We start from the raw sequence: 13967 nt of genomic DNA, 5'->3' as shown, positions 1-13967 counted from the left end.
AATGCGTTATCCGTGACAAGGGCGAGGCTGCATTTAACTACAGCCCTGATGATGGATAATGGGTTAACTATTGTTGTATTTTCTTCATTCTGGCGACTGAGGGTCACTGCTGTAGGCATAACATTTTTAACGATTTGAAGTAACAATGATTTATATTTGTGTCAAGATGAGACCTTCGGGTAATCAGATATACGTATGCAGTAAACGACGTAGGTGAGCATCAATGTCTGCAACCAAAGTTATATTCTGTAAAAAGACATCGTATTTAGTAATCGATAAACCAGGGTTTTAAGACGGATGTTGGTTAAGTGCGACGGTTTGCCCTTCCCTATCAATACAACAACCGTTTATCCACACTTCACCTTGACTCAGTCCATCCTCTGTATCGCCTTACATTCAATATATAATTTGAATCGAATAATGGATGTGCCTTGGGAATGTGTGTTCCCTAATTATACGGAAAGATCCGGGTTCTATTCCCATACGTGTGTACGATCAGTGAGGACAAAGACGACTTGTTTTCCTCAGGGGAGGATGTTTACGTGAACACGGGCGTTCTCAATACAACGTAATGCTTATTCAGAAGCATGTCTTATTGTTAGGGTTTTCTAGTTTTGAAGTTGTAGGTCACGAACAGCTGCGTACTAAACATCTGCATTGTGAAAGAGATAAATACATCCGGGCGTGTATAGGACGCGGGGTAAACAAGAAAGAGTGAAAGTGAGTTTACCTTACCGTGTTTAGAAGTATTTATTTATTAAGCGAGGGGCGCAAACAAGGAAGTTTAAGGCTCTGGTGAAACTGATAGCATTTAGGTTGGTGCTGACGTACTCAAATCTATAATCATGAAGCCGGAATATGGCCCCAAACGCGAGATCCGTCCAACTATGGGTCACAACACGGCGCACAGAGGTGCACATTCGGACCTAAAGTTCAATGCATATGACAATGTCGCACGTTCTACTACAATGTGGGGCCATGAAGAGTTGCCTCCCTTGGGCACGCCAGAAACCTATGAACAGGGGTTTAATTCCCGGTTCCCCACGATTATAGATTTTCAGCGCCATGACAAGGCCGTAGTTAACCTTTTTGACAGGCGGGGAGCAAATATTTGTACAAGTATCACTTGTCCCCAACTCAAATACTGTATACTATAAAAAAAAAATCCGGTGGGCAACGGCAGTGCATGGGTTTCACAAAAGCGGTAAACGCCTGCATCACTTCGGGCTTTCCTTCCACATGAGTCTAACACGCCGTGATATAACTGGAATACTATTCAAATTGGCGTTATACCCAAATCGCTCACTCACTTTAATATAATGTACAAGACGGGGAGGCTGGCCTTTGGTAGTCTAGTGCGTGAAGCGGTCAGTCGTTACGTCGAAGACCCGGGTTCGATTCCCCCCAGTACGATGTGTGATGCCCATGCTGGTGTCTCGGTCGTGATATTGTTTGAATATTGCTAAATGTAGCTTAAAACCTTACTCCCTCAATCATTCACTCAATACAAGACTATAATGACGAGTTGGTAAGTGAGTTCTACAATGTTTTATCCGACCACATAACACCGCTGACACCACGAATAGATCCTTACAAACTGTGCATGATATTGTCGGGTATTTTCTACCTGGGATCTCAGCGATCAGAACAGGCCCGCAATACGCTGTGCTAGGCAACGTTAAACGTTGGGGTCGGGTGATTATATTGTGCGAGCTGGCTATGGCGTGTCAATGTAACCGACGACATGGATCTTGTTCACATGTTTGATCAAGTTTCGATACCTTGGTAGCTTTAATAGTTCTGACTGCGATGTAAAACAACATTCACAAACTCAGACTCTCACTCCACCAGCAAAGACATTCAACAACAGGCGATGTCGTATAATGACCCTGTAGATACAAGGTGGAGAATATAAATCTAACTGTGAATACTTCAGCCGCATGTACATTGTACTTGATGTATTGGTCCAAAGGGCAGAAATCGTTGAAGAGAAGCCTTTACCTTGTTGTTGGTTGCGCTTTGCTATGTGTACATACCGTGATCGGCTGGCCGATGCTCAGAGGCCTTGGATTTTGCATGGAGACTAGACAATTGTTTAGCTACACCCGAAAAAGGAGAAAATTGTCATTGCGAGTAGGAGCCCCCAAACATTTTTTTTCAAGCATTATCCGGAACAATTTATTTTTGTTCGATAAAACCCAAGCTCCAAACGTTTAACGTTAACGACAGACAATAATCAGTCTCGATTAGCTGTCGAAACAGATTCCATTGGGCATAAAAGGGGAAACAGTGATGAAATATATAAATCTACAATCAGTAACTTCATACATGTGAGTGAGTGAGTTTGATTTTACGCCGCTTTTAGCAATATTCCAGCAATATCACGGCGGGGGACACCAGAAATGGGCTTCATACATTGTACCAATGTCGGGAATCGAACCCGGGTCGTGACGAGCGAACGCTTTAACCACTAGGCTACCCGACCGCCCATCATACATGTATCACCGTCACAATAAAGTTGTCATCTGCAAATAACTTCAGAATACAAAACCCTGACAAATAACTGACGTTGTATTGTAAACATTGCATGTCTTCATTCTTTACGCCCAAGTCTTGAATAAAAGCGTCAAAACGCTTTCCATGTTCATACTTTTAGGAAACCCTGCCAAAAGCAGTTAATAAATAATAGTAATTGACAGACACGGGTGCAGTAATCTGTTTCTGTGCCTAAATCTGTGTCTAAATTCGCATCGAATGTATGGTATTACTTCTGTCTATTCTCATGAGCAGGTAGCGCATTAACACATCAAACTAAGGTAATATGTGGCGTCATCCGGCTTACTGCTTACTACTCATACTTAGTGTCACCGTCCACAAAAAAATATTTCAGAAATCTGTGGAATATCAAGGCGACGATGATGCAAACGAGATGATATCAAAGAACATTTAGAAAACACTCTTAAACCATAGCGCTCCCCCACAGACGTTAACTTATCAATCAGGAAAATAGTCCGTCACAATCTGACCTTGGTTCATCACCATGGAGTAGCCAATCACGGACCTGGAATTCGATCTCACACACATGTTTAACACCGATCATCTCAAATGAGTGTCTCACCCACAGGTGTGTTAGTAAAAACTTGGATCTTCTGTGTGAAAAGAATTCAAGCCTTTTCATGTTCGATATGATTATATACGGTGATGCAGGCTTTCTCCTGACACACTGGCGTTATGCCGACACGCCCTGATATTACTGTCAGAGAGTTCAAAACAGCGTTACCAACTCAATCACGTTTACCTTTGAGGATATATTTGTGTGAAACTCTTTGTTCTTCATGTAATTGAACATATATTAAATTCAATCGTTTCGTGACATGCATACATACAAATACGTGATTCTCACCGGCATCCTTTAAACTTAATCAGATATCCTTTAAGTATTCTTCCACTGCGGGGACATCAAGAATAGGTTTTTCTCATTGTACCATTGGGAGCCCAACCCGGGTCAATCCGGGTCAAAGGTGTGACACTCTAACTACCAGTCTACCTCACTGCCCCCAATGAACTAAAGACAACTAGTGATTTCGGTATATAGAGAGGTATATATTTAATCGGTACACTTGGCAGTTTTTCGTCTTCCTTAACATCAACTTGAACATGATGACAGATACCATTCAAACAACAAACCTCACCAGACATTTATTAAACCAAAGATTAAAGTCATCTTAAATCGGTCGTGGCGTTTATTTCGTGGTACAAAAGCTGTAAAATCTTAGGCGTAAAATCATAAATGCTGCATTTTGTCTAAACAATTTTCAAAACTATGACACTAATAAGTAATACTATACAGTATACGCTGAAGAAATGGATTGTCATTCACAAGCAGTTTCAGTATTAACATTACAAATTCATGGCAGTTTGTGTGTTACATACAGTAACTATAATCATCAATAGGTTTATACAGCGAAACCCCCTTGTTCCAAATGGTACTAATCCAAACAAAATTATCCGGTTTACCAAATTTCCGGATTTACCAATTAATGGCAATTTCCTTTTAGATATATATTTAGCATATGCTTCGAACACTGTATTCACAGAGACACCCGGTTACGGAATCGTCACAAAGTGGGGTTTCCGGAATAACCGGGTGTCTCTGTTGCCCGCCACAAAGCGGGGTTTCCGGAGTAACCCTGGTGTCTCTGTGGCCCGCCACAAAGCGGGGTTTCCGGAGTAACCGGGTGTCTCGGTGGCCCGCCACAAAGCGGGGTTTCTGGAGTAACCGGGTGTCCCTGTTGCCCGCCACAAAGCGGGGTTTCTGGAGTAACCGGGTGTCCCTGTTGCCCGCCACAAAGCGAGGTTTCTGGAGTAATCGGGTGTCCCTGTTGCCCGCCACAAAGCGGGGTTTCTGGAGTAACCGGGTGTCTCTGTGGCCCGCCACAAAGGGGGCTTTCCGGAGTAACCGGGTGTCTCTGTGGATATACAGTGTTTGAAGCACACGTTGAAATATATCATTCTAAAACGTCATGCACGAAAAATAAACGTAAATGATCACATTATGTTATAAATATATGGTAAATAATTTGAATATGTACATGCTGTAGAATATATGAACACGTGAAGATTGGGTTGTGGCTTTCTTAAATCAAATTCACATATGTAAACAATATAACGATTAACAAATACTTCCGATACACTTTCGAATGTAAATATCGTACACGCATGAGTATCCAAAATGGAAGTGAAAATCTAATATATTTGAAATGGGTATGTACATGTACAACACTAAGTGAGACAGGATTTAAGATTCATAAACACATGATTTGTATTTGTATATGGGAGCAGTATACGGCTATAACAGAGGTGTATGTTCGTACGAGACTTGGGGCGGTCGGATAGCCTAGTGGTTAAAGCGTTCGCTCGTCACGCCGAGGTTGGTTGGTTGGTTGGTTTGTTGTTAAACTCCGCACTCAGCAATATTCCAGCCATATGACGCCGGTCTGTAAATAATCGAGTCTGGACCAGACAATCATGTGATTAATGTCATGAGCATCGATCCACGCAATTGGGATCGATGACATGCAAGAACCAAGTCAGCGAGTCTGACCACCCGACTCCGTTAGTCGCCTTTTACGACAAGCATAGTCACCTTTTACGGCAAGCATGGGTTGCTTAAGACCTATTCTACCCTGGAATCTTCACGGGTCCGTCACGCCGAGGACCCGGGTACGGTTCCCGACATGGATACAATGTGTGATACATTTCTGGTGTCCCCGCAGTGATATTGCTTGAATATTGCTAAAAGCGGCGTAAAACCATACTCACTCGTACGGGACTTACGACACCTATTGACACTAATACCTCGGTAATCCCGAGTTGCTGTTCGCTCACAAAGGGCGAGGTAGGCCCATTGGCAATATCATTGTTTAATTTATAGAAAGTCATCAGACATGTTCAAACTACCACGTTGCTATTTTCTTTCTGAGACTTTCTTTACACGTTTGTTTCTACTCCTGGCATATTCAAGTTCACAAGAATGGCTGCATTGATGGAGAAATCTGACTATGAACAAGTCCGTGACATCTCAAGTAAGTCGGTTAGGTCAAAGACTTGCCTATATGTATGTTCAAATAAATATAGAAATAGTCCCGAAGGCTTCTCAAATCATTATCTCGACACATTTGAGCCTGAAGTATACATTTAGTGTTGTTATAAGTATAAAACAAGCATTTGTTGAAATGAACACAATCTAGCTGCCATTCTTTTGAACATATCTGCTGACATTCATAAGAATTTTTAAAAGTTTCGCGAATTTCTTAAATAATGTAGATCCTGTGTTCAAAGAGGGCCCTTATCTTACCTTGTCCTTTCCGCATGAACCAGTCATTGGTATGCAGGATGTTCCTGTGTATACATGCATATCTTCAAAACAATTATCTGGAATGCGGGGTTTCCGAGCTAACGAGATTTCACTGTTTCACTGATGGGATTCGGCTGTTTCACTAATGGGATTTCACTGTACCTGCTTCACATAACTCACCCTTTTTCAACTCCATACGTTTCGTATCTGATAATTCGGCACATCAGTACATATGTTTCCGTTTTCACCACCAAAAATACTCATTCTAATAAATGCGGGCGGTAGGTAACCTAGGGGTATTCTCCAGGTTAAAAAAGCTCCGGATTGATAAATGCGGGCGGTAGGTAACCTAGGGGTATTCTCCAGGTTAAAAAAGCTCCGGATTATCAATCCAGTTGTGTTCCTATAATGGTATACGGACGTTCACAACCTTGATAATCCATAAGTGAAATTATCGGGGTGGTGCTGTGCGTGTTCAACTGGAATTGGTGAAAAATGGCTTCGATTTGTAGAGACGGATATAACGTGTGCGATGTCTAGCTTAGTGCTAACCCAATGAACACAAGATTGAACCTGGTCCACCACTTTCATGTCACAGCAGTTCCATTGTAGTCCTTTCATCCAGGGCCCTGGGACCCGTTCCACAAAGCGATCTTAGCGCTACGATTGTCGTAAGTCAGTGTTAAAGAATAGGAGTTACGACCGACTTAGCGCTAAGATCGCTTTGTGGAACGGGGCCCTGTTCCACAAAGTGATCTTAGTTCTACGTTGATCGTAACCCTATGATAAAGTATAGGTGTTACGACCAATTTAGCACTAACATCGCTTTGTGGAACCAGTCGCGGGACAGTAACTGTTAAAGAAGAAATCTTTTTTGTTGTACACTGTATATCACACCCTCCCACAACAAAACACACTCTTCAGTACTTTGCAACACTCACGACGAAATCTGACGTTCATGACGCCGTAGATGACGGGATTCGCTGCTGAGTTCACGAAATAAGAGCGTAGGAATATATTGAAGAAAATAGTGCTCACATCATCCAGTTTGTAGTCAAAGTCTTTAACGGTTGACCTCGCGATAACTAGGGATAAGTAAGGCACAAAACTAAGTATAAATACAATTGTCACCATGAATGCTATAGTGGTAGTCTTGTTGGTCCTCCTCCGTGACGTCATGCTTCGGCTGGGACTCCGTCCTGTTTTGTTGGGAACACTTCCCTCGCTATCAGCTGACGACAATTCTATAGTGGTACCAGTGGATGGTGTGTTTTGACCAACTGACACTGATCGCGTTGTTTCTGTATGTTTCTTAGCCGTCCGCCATACTAAGAAATACAAGATGCACAACACGACAGCAATAATTATGAATAACAGAGCCAGGACGCCATTATAGATCAGAGGATAGAGTGTGTGTTTGACGGCATCACTTGTTGAACAGTCCTGACCAATCAAATGCTCGACACCTGTGTCTGCTGATCGAATTCCGTATAAGACAATAGCTGGCCACGAAAATGCAGCGGATAAGAGGATTGAAAAGCTGATCACAAACTTCATCTGTTTAATGCCAAGTTGTTTCTTGTGAGGACAGCACACCTTCCGGTAGCGATCAACAGCTATACCGAGGAGAGTAAGTATTGAACACATGGCGCAGAAGGTGTTGACACATCTCAACATTTTGCAGGCGAACACGGACTCGAACATGAAAAAGAATCTCATATCAGCTATCTCTGTGGGCATGGAGATGATGCAACTGAGAAGGTCAAAGACTGCCAGACTTGTGATGAGGACACTCTGGGTACTGATGGTCAGTTTCATCGGGAAGACGTACACGACGAGAACGTTGCCAACAAACCCCACTATCATCATGACACCTACGTACACCATGGCCGGAAGGAGCAGCATTGCCATGGCATCGTTCACTTCCTGTAACGTCACGTTGCTGTGCGACATGTTCGCCATTTTGTTTCTTTGAGGTGTAGACTATGACTGATGTGTGCGGTTGCTGGAAATGTCGCCAGGTTGTTTGATTTCAGCACAAGAGTTTGAATTAATCATTTTGAAAAAGAATCGAAAATAACTGCGTTATTTGTTTTCTAATTGACATCGTGGCGTGGTTGATGGCATTATAATTATGTCCGATGTGGCGCCACGTCTTCTGCAGTGGCATGACCTTTTGCAATGGAAAACACATGCAGCATGTTCCATGGATTTTAGTTTGTATCACTGTGAATGTCAAGAGGGCCTGTAGTCCTGGTTGAGTTGTCCCCCTTTGTGTGCTTTCTCGTCACCTGAAACCAGGAATCCACATGTGAAAAAAAGATAAGTTTGTGTAACATAACTACAGATGATTCTAGAGTCCATCCATAGGTAGGTAACTATTAAACGGTTGCACACACTCGCTATATTATATAGCTAATACTTAGAAAGGATGTAAATATCGATAAATCGATATATTTGCTGACGTGCATATCACTAGTCCTCTCGAACCGCAAGTAAAATGCCTGGAATAGTATTGGTATGACACACGTAAGACAGTACTCAGAAACAGAAACAGCTATTTGTATAGTATTACATATTTATAACATTAATTAAACTTATGTTCATATCGTGGGTATTATAGCCTCATTTATAGAGTTGAAATGATATGTATGTTGAAATATATTACGTTATTTCATCATTCGCATTGGATATTTCAGGTGGACACCGTGCATTAATCGACACCATTGCAATTCCATATTGGATTTGCCCCCGGAAGATTTACGGATTACTGGAGTGAGTGAGTGAGTGAGTGAGTGAGTGACATACAATGTATAAGCACAAAATCATGTTGGTGAATAAAACAAGATCTGGCTTCTTACGCCTGTTGCTGTGTCAGTGAGTTTTATCATCATAAAAAATCCAACAGCGTCTATGTTTACCTAGTCAGTGTGTATAGAAGAACAATAGGCTTACTGATATGTAAACTTTATCTTCACTGATTACCTGGTCCCTGCATGTGCTGAGTGGACTGAGGTGTCCCATTACCTGTATGTTATCTGATATGCATCTGTAGTCATGCAATAATGCAATACAAACAACTGTCCCCAAAGAGTCAATTGTGTAGCTTCCTACATGCGTGTGTTCTTGAAGGGGTTTTTTAAGTAAGTGACGTTTTATTTTAGGTACTCACGCCTTTATTGAGCTAATTTAAGTCGTGCATGAAGACTGCAAAATTACCCAGTAAACTTAAATTTGAAGTCCACAAAGGATTTTACTACACCAAATCAGAACCAGTTTGGACAGTGCGGTTTTCGTAGGAGCCTTCAGTGCAGATCGAGAGATATCTGCAGGCTGTGATTGAAGGATATTCTGTAAGATTATTATGTCTTTCAAATGTACATCCATCCACTTATTAAAACTGACCATGTTTTTCTACATTTAGTACTGTCTTTTTCAACATGATGACTTATGCTGAATGTGACCACAGCTATTTTCAAGTAGGTGACATTTGGTGCGAAACTGGGGGTCATGTGCTTAGCTTCCTGTACTCGGAAAAGGAGCTGGCTAAGCTAGTCATTTTTTGTTTTTATTGCTGCTCTAAGGCCAAACTGTGCACACACGTACAGGTAATAGCTGTTGAATGCTTAGTTGTTGTTTTTTAAATATAACGTTACTATAGAAGTCTATGGGAAAACATTTGGCTGTGTGTAACCTAAAGCCCTATTTTTTTCAATGCAATATCTTGAGACCACTCCCAGTTCTCGCGTTTGTTGACAATTCGAAGTTTAATTACTCAGCTCTTTGTACCATTTTGACAGTGGGTATAATTTAGTGCTTACTCCAGCTGTGAACCATGTAACCTACAATCATATCCTTCTGTCAAGCTGCAATGCGTGTTCATCATTGATAATCGATATGGCTGCTTCTTTCAGCGTATTTCAACGACACCTGATAGTGTGTAATATATGCAGTAAACAGATACTTCGGTTATTCATGTACGTCTCCATGCATTGTGCGAAGACGACTCATATGTCATGGCGGTGTCATGAAGGTGTCATGAAGGTCAATACATGTGCTTTTGTTGTACAATGCATATATTATTGTCGTGCCTCTGCATTGTTTATGATATATTTTGTAATATATTTATCTTAAATTAAAGTACATATGCCCACATAATTCATTCCAATTCATACAGAATCAAGAATATGATAGACGTGTATTTAAAATGAAACGCGAACGCATAAACCCTTTCATAAGAGGTACATTGTACGATTCCCCCTACAGTCGAACCCTGTAGTCTCAAACCCAGGGGACCACAATAAATAGTTCGACTGATCTGGGTTTCATAAGCATTAGGTAAGCGTATCCTTCCTAATCGGCGGCACCCAACACAAACACATGCAAAGGCAAAGCAAGTGCTTACAATACATTATAATCGATTATTTACAGGCCGCCGTCGTGTAGCTGGAACATTGCTGAGTGCGGTTTTAAAAAGGTGTTTACAACGTTATGGTATGCGTCACTTTTGGCGCTTCTCCCACATAGTTAAGACTCCTTTACTGTAGGCGTAGGCCTGACAAACTGCTGATGTGAATATAAATTTTAACTCACTTACTCACTTAGCTGTGCCTTTGCTTACTCATAATAGTGTAATATGATAGTACGGCACACATGTAATGAAACAGACCAACGTCTGAATCTCTTCCTGTAAGCAAGGAAAGGTCATGTTCCTGTACTACATTGCTAATTAATTCCGACTGCATCATGAGAATGTGGTTATGAGTCAGTCATTACAAATAGTAATGATACCGGGTGTTCGAGAAAAGTTGAGCGTATCCTGCCCCACCGGTGGCACCCGTTACAAACACATGCAAAGACAAGTCAATTGTTCACCTTAAAAAAACACGAGAACATATGGTACAAGTCAAAATAGAGAATCGGATCGGACATCATTCTTTTTTTGTCACTGATGCGTCAAAGTTTGCAGTCTTCCCGTGTCTACCATAAAGCTTTTGAAAGCTTTACTGAGGCCATGATGGTTGTAACTATGATCAACCAACTTTTGAGCAAGTCGTTTAACGCTCTTCTAAATCGTGGTAGATAAGGCATGGTCGTTTTATTCTCCAAATGTTGTGAAATGTAGACAATGAAGGCTGGAGCTGGTGACATATATTGCCCGACATCGGAGGAAAGATGACTATTGGACATACAGTAAACTACGGTTATAACGAACTCATAGGGACTACTAATTTTAGTTCGTTATAACCGTAGTTCGTTAAAGGCATATATAAAGCATAACTACAGCAAATAGTCGGGACTAAAAAGCAAGTTCGTTATATCCGTCAGTTCGTTATAAGCGTGTTCGTTATAACCGTAGTTTACTTTACAATATTGTGGAAAGAATGTTGTCATTCTGGATCCTTATGCAGAGTTCCAAATACGAAAACAGATGGCACGGTTTCAGTGGAATAAAATTGAAATTATTGAACGACATATCCTGAACAAATAGTGGTGTGAGATGAGGTGGCATGCGGTTAAACGTCGTATTCACGAGTATTGTTAATAGGGACGTGCATGCACGTGTATGAGTGCGTGCGTGCGTGCCTGCGTGTGTGGCTGTTGTGCGAGTTCGAACTAATTAATACCGGTTTAGTAATGCTACTCCACCGAGATACCATGCCGCAGTTTAACAATGTCATGGGTACCACATTCAGACACAGTATACTGACTTTGAGTCAGTCAATGCCCTTTTATCCCCTTTATGCCAAGCGTCCCGCAGGGTAACAGGGTAATCTTTTGGTATATGTATGACACGACCGAGGATCGATCCACGGACCTTCCGCTCTCAGTGCAGACACGCTATCCACTGGACCACGGAACATATATTACAAGCCACTAAGGCCTTGAATGACGTAACCCTGGTCAAAGAACTTTAGAGCAAGAGTCGGCTAACGCTCTTTGATTTCTTCGCAGAAAAAGCATGAACAGCTGTTCCTCAAATATGTTTGTTTGTTTGTTTGTTTGTTTGTTTGTTTGTTTGTTTGTTTTTAATGCCGCACTCAGCAATATTCCAGCTGTATGACGGCGGTCTGTAAATAATCGAGTCTGGATAGGAGAATCCATTGATTGATATCATGAGCATCGATCCACGCAACTGGGATCGATGACATGCTTCAACCAAGTCAGCGTGTCCGACCACCCTATCCCGTTAGTCGCTTCTTACGGTAAGCATAGTCGCCTCTTACGGCAAGCATGGGTTGCTGAAGACCTGTTCTATCCCGGACCTTCACGGGTCCCCTCAAATATGTGAAACGTAGACACCAAACATAACACGAACATGAGTCACAGGTAAGTAATCACTCATTGTCTTCAAAGGATGAACATGTGCAGGTTGAATAGTTAGATATATAACCGTCCTCAGGAAACAACAAGAAAACAACAAGGTCTTTGTCAGGCAATATACAAAGTTTGCATACACCACATGAACCTTTAATAGAAGAACGCATTTCCGTAATACTTTTGTAATCAGTTTATATTAGTCTAAATGCTTATGATTATAAACATTTGGATGATCCTGTGAGGCTCATATTCTGAATAGCCCTCATGAATTCAGTTATGACAGTATCCAATGCATCAAGCCAGAGGTATTGATTATAATTTATTGTTTATACCATACGAAGATTAATGTGTCAATGGAATAATAAAATATATGTATACGTGTATCAATGTGTGTATAAACTAGTATGCAATCTTCCACTAGCCTATTTATCCAACTTGAGTTTCCAAAATGAAGGCTTTGATACAGGCTAGTGGACACGCTTGTCTCGGGAAGATGATCTATGCACATTTAATATTAAATTATGATATATACCAGATGTGTGATGTAAGGTGACATTGAACATTTTCTGAAATTCATAAATGTCTCTGTAGGGAGGGACGAACGCGTCATTAGAACCGATAACTGGTAACTGAGTGTGGTACGCATTCTAAATATTTGGACAGCTATTACGCCACTTGATGTTCATACAACATTTCCGCGAACATTAGTGTCCTGTCGGCACATTAGTGTCATGTATCTATTAGGGTATAACGCCCGAGGACAACCATTAAACCCATGTTCACACTTCCATAACAGATCACACATTCCGTAATACATATCCACACTGCAAGGTACGTCCATACTGTGAACGTGACTGAAATATACAAAGTCACGGAACATTGCAGCATATCTATCCGATGAAAGAACACCAGAACCAATACAGAACTTTTCAAAGATCACAGTAAACCAAAGCGTTGTAACAGTAGCAAAACGGTGCCTTGGGACAGACCTTTTTTATTTCTTTTTTTTTACTTTTTTTTCGGGGCTGTGATTTTATCGAAAAATATATATTGATGTATAAAAGAATTTGTTGAAAAATAATTAAACTACCTGCCACAAAAATGACATTTTTGCAAGGTGTTCTTAAAAATAAGCGTGAGTCATGGTTTTAATTTTTTTTAAATATCTGGTTTTGTAGCTGAAGCTAAAAATTATCTATCCGACTATCTTATGTTCGGTCCCTTCAAAGGACGAATGACAGATAAATATGAGTATCACATAATTACATACATGTGTACGTGGGGTTATAATTACTTGTGAAATGCATTATCTAGTCGCATCACTGGAGCGTGCTTGTCTGAGGCTGATGCAAGATGCAAATATAACATAACAATGGGATTACGTCATGTTGAGACGTTGACACACCGTGTATGCATCCAGGTTGTATTAAGGAAACTATATAAGCTTAGTATAAAAAACGTGACATTAAGTCCCAAAAGCATGGAAACATGCTGCGGTTACCCCGCTGCTAAAGCAAGGGAAAGACGAAGCCCTACCAAACTCTTATCGACCGATCTCACTCACCTCAAACATGTGCAAAGCCATGGAAGCCATGGTTACAAAAAGGCTCATGCATCACCTTGAAACTGGCAACCACATAAAAAACCTGACCAAAGTGGCTTCAGGAAGGGAACACTCGTGTCTAGATCATATACTAAGACTGGAAAATGAAATAAAAAAAGTTCAATTAAACAGACAATACCTAGCCGCAGTGTTTCTGGACTTCAGCAAAGCCTTCGACATGGTATG

At 41.1% G+C, this 13967-nt stretch overlaps 1 protein-coding gene across 1 annotated transcript; it reads right to left on the bottom strand.

Moving 5' to 3' along the window:
- Positions 1 to 6748: 6748 nt before the first annotated feature.
- On the bottom strand, positions 6749 to 7819 carry LOC139473040 (nematocin receptor 2-like). The gene has a single exon (XM_071255557.1). The coding sequence runs from the start codon at positions 7817 to 7819 to the stop codon at positions 6749 to 6751; it is 1071 nt and encodes a 356-aa protein (XP_071111658.1).
- Between the last annotated feature and the right edge of the window lie 6148 nt (positions 7820 to 13967).

The sequence above is a fragment of the Haliotis cracherodii genome, unplaced genomic scaffold (genome assembly GCF_022045235.1).
Source record: "Haliotis cracherodii isolate W230 unplaced genomic scaffold, xgHalCrac1.p SCAF_1, whole genome shotgun sequence".
NCBI lineage: Eukaryota > Metazoa > Mollusca > Gastropoda > Lepetellida > Haliotidae > Haliotis > Haliotis cracherodii.
This window is presented reverse-complemented; position numbering and strand designations above follow the sequence as displayed.